The sequence below is a fragment of the Portunus trituberculatus genome, chromosome 45 (assembly GCF_017591435.1).
Source record: "Portunus trituberculatus isolate SZX2019 chromosome 45, ASM1759143v1, whole genome shotgun sequence".
Taxonomy (NCBI): domain Eukaryota; kingdom Metazoa; phylum Arthropoda; class Malacostraca; order Decapoda; family Portunidae; genus Portunus; species Portunus trituberculatus.
Genome location: NC_059299.1, coordinates 4,400,729 through 4,414,979, shown reverse-complemented (window position 1 = coordinate 4,414,979; position 14,251 = coordinate 4,400,729). Strand labels below are relative to the sequence as shown.

General features: G+C 41.6%; 1 protein-coding gene across 1 annotated transcript in view; it reads right to left on the bottom strand.

The window, feature by feature from the left end:
* Positions 1 to 12,021, bottom strand: part of LOC123519608 (eclosion hormone-like) — a 24,091-nt gene extending 12,070 nt beyond the window's left edge. The window contains exon 1 of the mRNA XM_045281031.1: positions 11,875 to 12,021. Within this exon, the coding sequence (XP_045136966.1) occupies positions 11,875 to 11,886 (12 nt within the window). The 5' untranslated portion in view covers positions 11,887 to 12,021. The remainder of the gene's footprint in view (positions 1 to 11,874) is intronic.
* Between the last annotated feature and the right edge of the window lie 2,230 nt (positions 12,022 to 14,251).

Sequence of the window (14,251 nt, the reverse complement as noted above, 5' to 3'; positions counted from 1 at the left end):
AGCTCTCTTTTAGAACATAAATGATGAAACCTTGTAAGAATTAAATGATGATGACGAGGATGGTGATAACGATACGCTATTAATAAGGTTTTGTAAGAACTGAAGGAATATGATGAGGCTCAGTAATAATGATGACTGATGTGAAATGTATGAAATAAGGTTTACATGAAGACAAAATAATAACAATGATGGTAACTTGAAGATAACCATTTCTTAAACATTATAAAGACTAATGAAGCGTTATGGAATGTTAGAATGAAAAATTAATGATGATGATAATGAAAATGATAGCAATAATAACACAAATCTAACCTAATCTGACATAAAGAAGAGAAAAAAAACTTGTTCAATTTTATAAGAACTGACAAAACACACAAACAACAACGACAACAACAACAACAATAAAAACAATAATAATAACAATAACAGCAGTAATACCCATACCACAGCATTGTTCACCATAGAAAGGCAACAAATGAGAGGTTTTTGAAACGCGGTCAGGCTGCTGGAAAAAGGTAATGAGTAGTAATGAGCGGCAGGTGGGAGTAATTAGAGAGTATCAGGTGGGCATTGTTGTCATTGTGCAGGTGGAGTGGTGAGAAGAGGTTTTGGTAATCTAATACTACTAATGAGAGAGAGAGAGAGAGAGAGAGAGAGAGAGAGAGAGAGAGAGAGAGAGAGAGGACCTTTTTTATATTGAATTACTGAGGGGAGTCATGCACCACAGTCACGTCTACATGGTGTCAAACGTGTGGCCTTGACCTGCTGGTGATGGAACATGTAAGTGACGTGTGTGGTTAGTGGTGGTGATGGTGGTGGTGGTGGTGGTGGTGGTCATGTGACTTTTTAATACCTGACCATGTAAATAACTCATCCCGTTTTTTGTCTTTCGAGTTCTCTTATATAGTTTTGTTCTCTCATGTTCTGTATTTCCAAACATTTATTTTTCCGCTGTTATGAACTCTTCACTTTTTTTTTTTTTTCTTTCTTTTGTAATTCTAAAATCTTCATCTTTTCAAGCTTACTACTCTCATTTTTTCTCTCTCTCCTACTCTTTTCTTCTTTCTTCCTCTCTAGTCTTCTATATCTTCATTTTCCTCTATTTTTTTCTCTTTTCCCAAGCTTATCATTCCTCCTGTTTTTCATTCCTTCTCTCTTTCAGCTTATTTCTTCCTTTATTCTCCTTCAGTTCGATAGCTTCCCATTATTCTTCCTCTCAACACTAGCATCTTTTCCCTTCACCTCCTCTGTAATCTTCCCATTGCTATAACCTCTTCCACCTACCTTCCCCTTCTTCACAATCCATCATCTCCTCCTCCTCCTCCTCCTCCTCCTCCTCCTCCTCCTCCTCCTCCTCCTCCTCCTCCTCCTCCTCCTCCTCCTCCTCCTCCTTCTACTCCATCACTAACGCTCTGCCACATCACATTATATATATAGGTTTATTGCTTCTGCTCCTCCTCCTCCTCCTCCTCCTCCTAGGCATTCAGTCACGGTCTCCCAAGAGAGGGAAAAAATTCAATCTATTTGTTTACGATGTGTATTAATACCAATTTTCTTACTCTTGTAGCTAAATCTCTCTCTCTCTCTCTCTCTCTCTCTCTCTCTCTCTCTCTCTCTCTCTCTCTCTCTCTCTCTCTCTCTCTCTCTCTCTCTCTCTCTCTCTCTCTCTCTCTCTCTCTCTCTCTCTCATCATCTTTCATAATCTTCTCTTCTCAATCTTATCTTCTTTCATGATAACCCCCACTCTTATCTCTCTCTCTCTCTCTCTCTCTCTCTCTCTCTCTCTCTCTCTCTCTCTCTCTCTCTCTCTCTCTCTCTCTCTCTCTCTCTCATCTTCCCTCTTATTTCAATCCTCTTTGCTTCATTTTAAAAACAACAAATTATTTTCGTATGTCCCTCACCCCCTCTGGCTTCCCACTGTCCCATGTGCCTCTCTTCACGCCTTTAATGACCCTCCTGACACAGGCCTCAGATATAGTGGACAACAGGACTCGCTAATGAAAGTCACGGGAAGATGGATGCTACTGTCGCGAGCTCTGTGTTGTGGGCTGAAGACTGACGGAGGCTGTGTGGGAAAGTAGAAATAGCTGTCTGTTTGTCTGTCGTTAGTGAGATACGTAGCCACAAATAATTGTCCCAAGCAACGGTGGTGAGACAGATAGTGGGCCTTTTGTCTCTCTCTCTCTCTCTCTCTCTCTCTCTCTCTCTCTCTCTCTCTCTCTCTCTTTTTTTTTTTTGTGTGTGTCTCGTCTCGTTCTATCTGTCGTTTTTTCGCATATCGAGTTTTTTCTCTCTCCTTTTCTCTCTTTTCTTCCTTTTTTTCGTTTTTGTTTGGCTTTTTCTTTTTTTCTTTCTCTTTATGTGTGTTAGTGTGTTCTGTTTCTTCCTCTTTTGTTTCATTTCTCTCGCTTCTTTTTCTTCTGTTTCTGTACACCAGTCAACCAGTTTTTTTTTTTTTTAATCTTTTCTCGTAGTTTCTTTTCCATTTTTCTTCTTTCCTCTACTATTATTGTTTCTTCTTGTGATATGTTATTCTCTCTCTCTCTCTCTCTCTCTCTCTCTCTCTCTCTCTCTCTCTCTCTCTCTCTCATACTGTGTTCTTTGCGTTACACTTATATTTTTCTTATTTTCTCCTTCTCTGTATCAATTCAAATAAAAGTGTGTGTGTGTGTGTGTGTGTGTGTGTGTGTGTGTGTGTGTGTGTGTGTGTGTGTGTGTGTGTGTGTGTGTGTCTTGTCCTACGCGGATAATGATGACTGAATACTACACTTTTACCATTACCTGTAAAACTGCAAGAGCATCTGTAAACCCCAACACTAATCACCAACATCAGTATTCCTCTAATTCTTAAACAACATGGAAGCTTAACACTTTTCTCGCACTCTCTATTTCTTTTTTTTCTCTCTCTCTCTCTCTCCTTAAACAATACACGACTCTTATTTCTCTTCACCCTCACTGACATTCCCTTTAACAACCAGCTGACGGTGACAAATACAGTAATTTTTTTCAACTCCCACCCATGAGAACCAGAAAGACTTGTCACCGTTCGCTTCTTCCATAAAGTTTGCAGGCTCGTCTCCCACAGCAGCGATACAGCCGTGGGTCTAACATAGGAGTGTCCTGGGAGTGTGTTCCGATCGTGTGTGGAATATAGGTCTGAATGTGTGAATAAGTCGCTCATGGGTAGGTTAGGTTTAGTGGCTAGTTGGAGAGGTGAAATGGGGAATAGGTAAGTCGATGAGTGTTTTCAATGTGTGGTGAGATGAAATGGTGTGTACAAACGTGGAGGAAATGATGAATAGGGAGTTATGATTATTTGAAGAGTGGGGTGGATAGAAGGACTCAAAGCATGGATGAATTAGAGAATAAACAAAAGACAAGTCAATAAATAAGAGGATGGATAGAGAAAGAGAAAGAAATGAATACGTGGATACACCAGTTCGTGAAAGAAAAGATAGACAAGTAGAAGTTATAAGAAGTAGAAGAGTCAGATGAAAGGACAAACAAAAGAGAAACCAACAATTAAGAGAATAAAGACAATAGAAGGAAGAGCCAGATAACAGAATAAACGAAAGAGAAAACGAGAAACATGAATGAGAAAACAAACGCAAAAGGATAAAGGAAAACAAACGTCAATGGATAAAATAAGTGAGTGAAAGAATGCGGAGATGAACAGAGGAAGGGACAGATGAGAGGAGAAGCTTCTGTCTAAGTTTGCCTCCCTGGTCAGACGGATCATGGGCCTCCGTTAGTAAACAAGGGAGGGAGAGCAAAGAGGGAGAGTAAAGAGAGAGCGTCAACTTGGCCAAGGGAGAGGAAGACTTTAGCGAAGACAGAGGAGGAAGAGAAGAGGAGGAGGAGGAGGAGGAGGAGGAGCAAGGGGAGATGAAATGATAGCTTGCAAACACTTCCCTTCACGACGTTGGAGTTTTAAAGCGTGGCCCTTGAAGTTTAGGTTTTAGTGTTTTGGTAATCGAGTTTTGGTAAATAAAGGAGTGTCAGAGAGGAAAGGTTTTGATCTTCCTTCAGTCTCTTTTTTCTTTTCTTGTTCTACCTTCATCTTCCTTTTCGTGATTGCTTCCTTTCCTCTCTCCCTTTCTTTCTCTCCTCCTCCGCTTTTTGACTCCATTTGTACCTCTGTTCCTTCATTTCTTCCTCCTTCCTTCTCTCACTCCCTTCCTTCCATCCTGCTAATCCTCTCCCATTTCGTTTTTGCTTATTTCATTCCTCCCTTCTTGCTTCCTTTCCTTCATTCACCCCTCTCTTCCGTTCCTCCCTTCCTGCCTCCTTCTATTTTTCCTTCCTTTCATTATTTTTATCCTCCATTCCTTCTCTTACATTTCATCCTTCTCTTCTTTCTCTCTCTTCATCTTAATATCCTTTCCGTCCTTCACTCCTTCATCTTTCTCTCCTTTCTTTTTCTGTTCTTCCTTCCATCCTTCCATCTAACCCTCCCTCCTTATTTCCTTATTCCTTCTTCTATTTTTTTCCTATCCTTCCATTCCTTCCTGCAGCTGTCGATATGAAATGGCCAAAGCGTTTAGTGCAGCGGTGGCGGGAAATTTGAACCAATAAATCGAAGTAAGTCAAGTCGCTGGCTTACCGTGACGCTCACCACATGAATTACGCAGCGCCTCACCTCATCACTCACCCCGCCCGCTGCTCGCCCCGCCCCCTCCCCGCCCCGCTCCCTCCTCTCTCTCCTGCAGGCTCAGTAGAAGGGGAATGAGGGGAATGGTTTGGATTGGTACAATTTTCGTTAGTTTTCTCAAGTGCAGGACTAAGAAAAGTGGTTAATTTGTCTTGTTTTATCGTAATTTTCTCAGCTTTGTTAGTTTTCCGAGGTGGTGTTAGAGAAGTAGGGGATTTGTTATTGCTTATTCTATTTTTTCTTAGCTTCGTCTTGGAAAAAGTTTGTTAGAAATCCTATCCTCTCTATGAAAAATAGGGATTAGTACATTTTTCGTTAGTTTTCTCAGGTGCTGGTGTTAGAAAAGTGGGACATTTATTGTTGTTTATCCTATTTTTTCTCAACTTTGTCGTAGAAAAGTTTGCCAGAAGTTCTCGTTGTGAAATATATGGATTAGTACATTTTTTCGCTGGTTCTCAGGTGATAGTCTTATAAAAAGTGGAAATTGTTGTTGTTTATCCTTATTTTTCTCAGCTTCGTCTTAGAAAAAGCTTGTTAAATATTCTCGTAATGAAAAAAAAATATATAAAGCATTCTCTGGTAGCCCAAACAACAACTTAGACTAAAACCTGTGAAAAAAAAAAAAAAAAAACACAGGAACATCAACTCTTTTTCTCCACCAGTTATAGAAAACCAGACACAAGTTATAGAAAACGTAACTCAGCTTGTAAACATTGAATCATCACTGAGTTTAGACGCGCTATAATTTCATACCTCACTTCCAACTGTTATGATTGCTCCTGACTCGGCACACAAGGACAGCTGATGAGGATAAGTGCAGCAAGGATAAATAGCGTACCGTCCCCTGTCTCTCCTAAGTGCTGGGTCTAAATGGCGGGCCAATACGTGCAGTCGCCATAAACTTAATTGAAATGAACTGACGATTTCGCTCGTAAGACAAAGTGGTTCAAATTGGCGGTTGTCATTGTCGCGTGTCTCCTCTTGCTATCTTTCTTCTTTTTTTAATGGAAGAGGGAAGCTGGCCAAGAGAAACAAAATATGACCAAAAAAAATACCCACTTGATAGCCAGTCCCCTAAAAAAGTTTGTAGAGTTAGACCTGACGGTGTGAAAGTGACGGAGTTTTGTTTGTGTTTAAGTTCTGTGAAGGTGAAGAGAGTTGGAATTATATAAGTGAGGTGTGAATGTTTGTATTGGACTTGCATGGAATTTAAGAATGATTATTTGAACCAGAATTGTGTGGAAGTGCTTAAGTTAAATGGAGATAAAGAATGTTGAAATTGTATAAAACTGTGGTGTTAATGTTTGTACTAGACTTGTATGGAATTTAAGAATGAATATTTGTACCAGAATTACATGGAAATGTATAAGTTCTATGAAGATAAAGTGTGTTGAAATTGTATAAAAATGTGATGTAAGTGGTTGTATAAAAATTGTATGGAAATTAAGAATGAATATTTTTTTTACCAGAATTGTGTGGAAGTGAAATGTGGATGTTACTAGCTAATATTGTACAGAATTGAGGTTTGAATGCCTGCCTTAGAACTGTACGGAAAGTGTATAGTAGTGAAATATTTACTACTAACTTATCTCGTGACATTCTTAAAGGACAAAAACAGAAACTAACACGAAATAAATCCGAGAACGTCTCAACTCCTTTTTTCTGCCATTCAATCGTGAGAAATGGTCAAAGTTTCAATACCAGTAAATAGCAACCGGGCCGTCCTGACCACCCACTGCCCACCCTGACCCACTCCGACCCATCCCCCATCCTGCCCACCTCGGTCAGCCCCGCGCCGAGCAATACACGTAACGACACACCAACATAAGCACCAATGCACTTAAACTTCACCACCAGACTATTCCTTGACTGAAACTTCGCAACGCCTCAAATGAAGCTTCGAAAATTGTCTTTAAGTTTTTCCCTTGCATTCGCTCTGGGACTGACACTAGTAGTCCAGCTCTCCCTGCCTGTTGCCACTCCCTCTCTCTCACACAGTTGAAGGGAATTAAATCAAACATGAGGCTTCGAAACAACCTCCCTCTGAACCCGAATCGCGTGTCAGTGAAGCAATGAACACGAACCATCAATTGAATCAGGTAGGTGTTTTGTTTTCATTCACGATAAACCGTCCATGATTTGTTTGTATATTCCTTTTAATTATTTTTTTGCAGTCTCAATTCATGTTCAATTTTCCAGTCTGTGTGTATTGATTTGTCCCTTTCCATGCCTCAGTTCTCTCCCAGTCACGCCCATCAGCTCCCATACACTGTCCACGCCCTTCTGATACGCCATTCATACACTAATCAATTTTCATTTATACATTTGCGAGGACAGGTATGGAAAAGGGATGCAGGTAAAAAGTGGAAGAGGGAGGGTGAGAATAAGGGAAATAGTCGAAAGGAAATTTAGATAAAGCAATGAGTGAGAAATGAGAGAGAAGAAAGGGGAGATGTAAGAGAAAGAGAAGAAGAAAGGAGGAAAAGGGAGAGGGACAAGGTGGTAAAGGAAAGGAATTGGAAAAGAAATGAAACAGGAAAAAAATTGAAAGAAAGAGAAAAAAAAGGGGAAAATATGATGGAGAGGAAACAGAGAAATGGATAAGAAGCAAGGGAAAGGAAATGAGAGAAGTGAGTGAGGGTAATGGAGGGGAAAAATGAAGGGGAGAGTGATGAGGGAGGGGGAATGTAACCAAGACTCCCCTCTCTTCCCCTCTGGCCTCCCCTTCACCTGTCATCACCAGACGCTAACCCTTTAACTTTACCTTCCTTTACGTGTGTTGACCAGGTGAGTTTTTTTTTTTCTTTTTTCCCTCTTTATTTATCCCTCCTTTCTTCCTCCTCTTCCTCTTTCATGGCCTTTCTCTCTACACTTCTTACATTTGTTCATCTTTTTGTCCTCCTCCTCCTCCTCCTCCTCCTCCTCCTCCTCCTCCTCCTCCTCCTTTGTGATTATTTCAAGAGTTTCGTTGTTTGAAGAAAATGACGTGTAGATAATTGGAGAGAGAGAGAGAGAGAGAGAGAGAGAGAGAGAGAGAGAGAGAGAGAGAGAGGTGGGAATCATTATAAAAAAGACCATTAAAAAGGTGATTATGAGTGGCCGTTAAATAAACAAGGTAAGCTTAATTAGTTTCGTGTCTATCACTCACCTGTGCTTTATATGGCTTTGTTTACCTGGGCGGAACTGGGAGGCTTGTGTGTGTGTGTGTGTGTGTGTGTGTGTGTGTGTGATTGTGTCAGGATGAAGCTGCGGTGTTTGAAGGTCAGGTGGGTGTTAGGTGGTCGACAGGTGGGCCCCAGGTGGGTGGGTAAGCCTCTGCAAGCAGGTGTGAAGCAGCTGAGCTCTTCCCCTCACCTCCCCTCAGCTCCCCTCGCCTCCCGTCACTTCATTTCTCCCCTCTTTTTCAATCTTTACTTCCTTTCCTCGTGGCATCTCACCTCACTCTTCCTTTCCTTCTTCCTTCTTTCTTTAGCTTTTTATCTTTTTAACTTATTCTCCTTTCCTCCTCCTCCTCCTCCTCCTCCTCCTCCTCCTTCGTCTTCTCACTAACTGCCGCACTAAAACTTATGTCTTCCTCTTGAGTGCAGTGAATGTTGCTCTCCTGACGTTACGAGTATTAATGCGAGCCACCTTCAGTTTGCCTCTCTGGATGTTCATTTATTACCTTTCCAATCTCCCTTTCAAAATACGGACGGATGGATAAATGTTCTTATGAGTTCCGCCTCCACCTCTTCCTCCTCCATTTTCCAGATTAGCTTGAGTGGAACCTGTGGAGGAATGTGGTATCTGCTCCTTCTTTTTCCTTCTTCCTCCTCCTTCTTCTTCCTCCTCGTCCTCCTCCTCCTCCTCTTTGTCAGTTGAGTCTCTTGCTGTTTCTCGTTGTTATCTGAAGTTTGTTTCCCGCTCGAAGAGAGAGAGAGAGAGAGAGAGAGAGAGAGAGAGAGAGACGGTGCTGCTTGTCAAATGCACTTCAAAGCACCTCTAAACTTTATTCTCATTCGGTTAGTTAATTTTGCTGTGAGTGTGTTCGGTGGTGGTGGTGGTGGTGGTGGTGGTGGTGGTGGTAGTGATTATCATTTTTTTCTTCATACTATTCAATCTTTCGTGAGTAGATCTGAGATACGGACGTTATAGGAAGAGAAGGAGAGGAAGAGGAGGAATAGGAAGAGGGGAAGAAAAGTAGGATGAAGGAATGAAAGAAAGAGAGAAACAAAAGGAAATAATGAAGAAAAAACATAGGGGGTGGCAGTAGTAGTAGTAGTAGTAGTAGTAGTAGTAGTAGTAGTAGAAGTGGTGGTAGTGGTGTTGGTAGTAGTAGCAGTAGTGATAGTGGTGGTGATAGTGGTGATGATGGTTTTAGTAGTAGTAGTAGTAGTAGTAGTAATAGCTCCACCACCACCACCACCACAAACACCAACACCAACACCACACCAACACCACTACCACGACCAACATAAAGGTGATCCAAACACACCATTAAATAAGAAAACCATTACCAACGGAACAACATCAGACCCCTGAGACTAATATTGTAGGAACAAGAAAAAATAAATAACAGACTCCATTTCTCCTATCGAGACCATAGACCAACCAGGCCTAACCACAGACCAAACCTAACCTTAACCTGACGTAACTTCCGCCAGTCTAAAGGCCAGAATCCTCTTTGGTTGTACAATTAAAGGATCAGAATCTATGTTTAAGAGGATCCGATGGTGGAATCTATTAGTTTGGGTGTAAAAAGGGTTTGGAATGTATAATTGATATCTGATTGATTTGTGACACAGAGAGAGAGAGAGAGAGAGAGAGAGAGAGAGAGAGTACATACATTCTTCTTTATTTCCTCACCCATGCTCACTTTTTCTTTTCCTACTCACACACACACACACACACACACACACACACACACACACACACACACACACACACACACACACACACACACCTCTTCCTCTCCCAAAACACACTCACAAACTTCCCTTTACCTCTCGACACAGTACATAACACACACTTCCATCCACTCTCCCATGTCACCCACCTATTTACCCTCCCTCCCTCTCCTCTCTCACTCTCCCTCAACCTTCTCTCTCCCTCACCTCGCCGTGTCTGTCCATCTATCCTCCTCCATCTTCCCTCTCTCTCTCTCTCTCTCTCTCTCTACGCTTATCCCAATGGTACACTTTCTCTATTTTGAAGTAAATTGTTACGAGGAGGAAGCTTATAACAATCCATCATCGTCGCTCACCATTAGAGAGAGAGAGAGAGAGAGAGAGAGAGAGAGAGAGAGAGAGAGAGAGAGAGAGAGAGAGAGAGAGAGAGAGAGAGAGAGAGAGAGAGTATCGTGTCATTATTTCTGTATCGTGTCATTCATCTCTCTCTCTCTCTCTCTCTCTCTCTCTCTCTCTCTCTCTCTCTCTCTCTCTCTCCGTTTATGGTCATTAAAGATAATATATTAATTCCTTGTCTCATTATGAATATAGGGACTCCGAGGTTACATAAAATTGTTTGCATAATTTAATTAATATATTAGGTTTAGCTGATCCACAGAGAGAGAGAGAGAGAGAGAGAGAGAGAGAGAGAGAGAGAGAGAGAGAGAGACAGAGACAGAGACAGAGACAGAGACAGAGAGAGAGAGAGAGAGAGAGATCCGCCCCCTCGATTATAACTAAGTATAGTCTAACAGATCACGTGACTTGAGAATATTAGGCAGGAATAGTGCAACAGGTCTCTCTCTCTCTCTCTCTCTCTCTCTCTCTCTCTCTCTCTCTGAGGAAGAGGAGGAGGAGGAGGACAAATCTCTCAACAGGTGGACATTTTTGGGATATTGAAAGAAAACGAGATTATCTTTAAGGAAAAAAAAGCAAGGAAAATAAGAGACTAAAGAATGACTAAAAAAAAAGGTGATAGAAAATGGGGGAACTGAATAAAAAAAAAAAAGGACACATGAAGCAAGGGAGAGATAAGAGAAATTTGAAGAACATTTAGGAGAGAGAGGACCTTGAGAACTGGATCTTGGTATGAATGAACTCCTTCAGTACTATGACGTGTTTTTATATTTATTCTAGTTACTTTTTGGCGATTTTTGCAGCTTCAGAAACTTACGTGGGGATTAAAATAGTGAAGTCCATGGCCATTAATCTTGTGACCTCTATAGACCCTTCCTAATGTCGATAAAATGGTCTTATGGTACACAAAGCGAGTGGTAAAAATGTGTCCCTATGCTGAAGGAGTTAAAGAAAATAGGAACTTATGGACACTGAAGAAAGCGGAACTTCAAACGTGTGTCTTTCATAGGAACTTCAGAAAACGGGAACTTCTTGGTTTTTTGGAGTCAGGAATTTAAAGACAGGCGTTTCTGAATAATGGAATCTTGGTAGTGTTTAACCTCTACATTACCGTGACGCGTTTCCATATTCATTCAGCTTACTATTTGGTGATTCTCTACAGCTTCAAAAACATATGTTGGGATTAGAATAGTAAAGACTTTGGCCATCAATCTTCTGACCTTCATAGACCCTTCCTAATATAAATAAAATCGTCTAATCGTACCCCAAACTCAAGGTAAAAAATGCGTTCCAGTACTGAAGAGGTAAAGAGGAATGGGGACTTGAACGTGAAGAGAAAAGCAAAGGGAAGCAAGAGCTGAGACTTGCACCGAAGAGTAGAAGGAGTGTTTTAAAAAGTGTCACAAGAAAGAAGTCTTTATTTGGACGTAAGGAAAACTCAAACCAGAATCTCTAGAAAGGCAGTCTTAGAAGAGAATTGAGAGAGATCTTGATAGGAACTGAAGAAAATGGAGACTAGATGGACGATTTCACAGGAGAAATCTGAAGAAAGAGGAGTGAGAATGGGCTCTAAATGAAAACTTATACGAAAGACTTAAGAGATGATTTTAAAGGAAGGAAAGGGACGAGGGAGACAGAATTTGGGAAGATGCACGTGAGAAAAATTAAGAGATTCAAAAAACGGTGAAGAGGAGAGAAAATTGAAGAGAAAGAACCTGGAAATGGAATCTAGAAGGAAAACTTGCACTAAGAGTTTCAAGGAAGGACTTTAAAAGAAGGAAAGCAAAGAATAAAATACAGAAAAGGAGATGTTGAATGGGAGTAAAGGAAAGTTGCACCTGAAAAAACCATTGCCAAGATAAAAAAAAAAAAAAACTGGAAACTTGCACGAGAACTTTTGAATGTTGAGTGAAGCACAGCGAGGAGTTGGCAAAGACTTACCTTGAGTGACATTTGGTATAGAGTGTGCTGGTATAGAGCGATGGGCAGGGGAGCTGTGGACGGCTGGCTACTGACTTCGCTGGCTGCTGCTGGCTACGTGCGTTCGATCCCGGACGTAAAAGTGATCTGAGGTCGTCTCTCTGTGTTCACTGCTTTATATTACTCGCGCTCTCCCACGCACCACGCTCCTCAACCAATAGGCGTGCTTCTTCATCCCTATCCTGCAGCGGTGGCCAATCAAGGAGGGGTTTTCATCAAGAGCCCCGGAGTTTTTGTCCAATGAGAGTGAGGTTTCTTTTGGGAGAATCTTATGCCCCCGTAGACCGATTTCCGGCAGATGGCACGGATGAGGGTGTGTCATGTGTTTGATTATGGTGTTAAGAGAGGGAGACAAGGGTTTAGCGGAGGAATGAAGGAAGGAGAAGGCTGGAAGAGGATTATTGGAACCCGTCATTACAAGTGTCGCGTGTTGTTTGCCTTCTGCGTCGCCCACAAGTCCTCCCTTCGTCAGGCTTATTTGTGCCCACTCATCTTCCTACCCTTTCCACCACCACCACCACCACCACCACCACCATATTCTCCTCCTCATCTTCTTCCTACTGCTCCTCCTACCACCACCCTCTCTTCATCTCCCTTCGCATCTGTTCTTATCTCTTCCCCTCCTCCTCCTCCTCCTCCTCCTCCTCCTCCTCCTCCTCCTCCTCCTCCTCCTCCTCCTCCTCCTCCTCCTCCTTTATGCAGTGATTGCGTGGGAGTTCTTAGCGTAATCTTTTATTTCTGTCATTCCCTTCTGTCTGTTCATCTGCCTCGGTATCTCCTTCCATGTATGTCAGTCAGTCACCTTCCTTTGTGTGTGTGTGTGTGTGTGTGTGTGTGTGTGTGTTTTATTTTCATACTGTAGCTATATCACTTTCTTTCCTAGTTCTGTTTCTCATATCCCTGCATTATTTTTAATTTACCTATTGTTACGTTTTGTCCTTTTTCCTTGGACTCTCTTCTTTCCTATTTTCTCGTTTCTTCAGTTGTTTTATTTCGTAAGAGAGAGAGAGAGAGAGAGAGAGAGAGAGAGAGAGAGAGAGAGAGAGAAAGTTTTAATTTGTTCTAAAAGGGAAGATGAGTCGTTGTTTCCCAAAATTTGCTGACATTATTCATTTTTACATTAGTTAGCGCGGCACAATCGGCGTGGGAGGGGACGTGGGGGGGGGGGTGGCGCCAGGTAAGTCATAAGTCACTCGTGTCATTAGTAATCAGTCAAATCAGTCACGTAGTATTTTGGCTTCATGATTTTTTTTATTCTATTAATTTATTTTTATGTATCTATTGTTTATTTTTATTTATCTATTTTTTTTTTTTTTTTTTTTGGGGGGTGGGTAGCCAGGTCATGCACAGTCAGTCGGTCAGTCGGTCAGTCAGCTGGTGAATTGTCAAGGTATAAGTAGGTCATTGGAAAAGGATGGGAGAGTCAGTCAGTCAGTTACTCAGTTACTCAGTCACTCAGGTAGAGGAAAATATTTTACGATCAGTGACGAAGGCTTTATAAATCAGTCAGTCAGTCAGTCAGTCAATTTATCAGTCACACTCACTCAGTATAGGGAAATATTTTAAGCAGATCAGTGATGAAGGCTTTGTAAACCAGTCAGTCAGTCAGTCAGTCAGTCAGTCAGTCAGTCAGTCAGTCAGTCAGTCAATGGTGAAGGCAAAGCATAACGTTTAGTAGGCCAGTCGGACCCGCCATGAGACATTATTAAAACAATTAACTTGGGTTTTAAAAGGTCTTTCATCACGCATCCACTTTGTTAGTTAGTGGCTGCCAGTCAGTCAGTCTCTCTCTCTCTCTCTCTCTCTCTCTCTCTCTCTCTCTCTCTCTCTCTCTCTCTCTCTCTCTCTCTCTCTCTGCCTGAAGGAAATAAATGATACATAATGCAAATTCTCTATTTTCTTTCTATTACTTTTAGTGTGTGTGTTTGTGTGTGTGTGTGCGTGTGTGTGTGCGTGTGCGTGTGCGGAGATTAAAAGGAGCAGGAGAGAAAATTTACGATAGGCAGAATTTCGAAGTGGATAGATTTAGAGGACCGATAGATGAAGGGAGGAAGAGAAGGAAGGAGAAGGAAGGAGAAAGAGGAAGAGAAGAAGGAAGAAGAAAAGGAGGGGAGAGAAATACTATTATCATCTTTTCCTTCTCTTCTTCCTTCTTTATTCATCTTCTTTCATAACATTACTCCAGTTTCTTGTTTTTTTAATATATTTATGGCTGGTGGACGCCGTGTGTGTGTGTGTGTGTGTGTGTGTGTGTGTGTGTGTGTGTGTGTGTGTGTGTGTGTGTGTGTGTGTGGACGTAAAATCGCAACCACGTATACCGCACGCTCTTTGCATGACT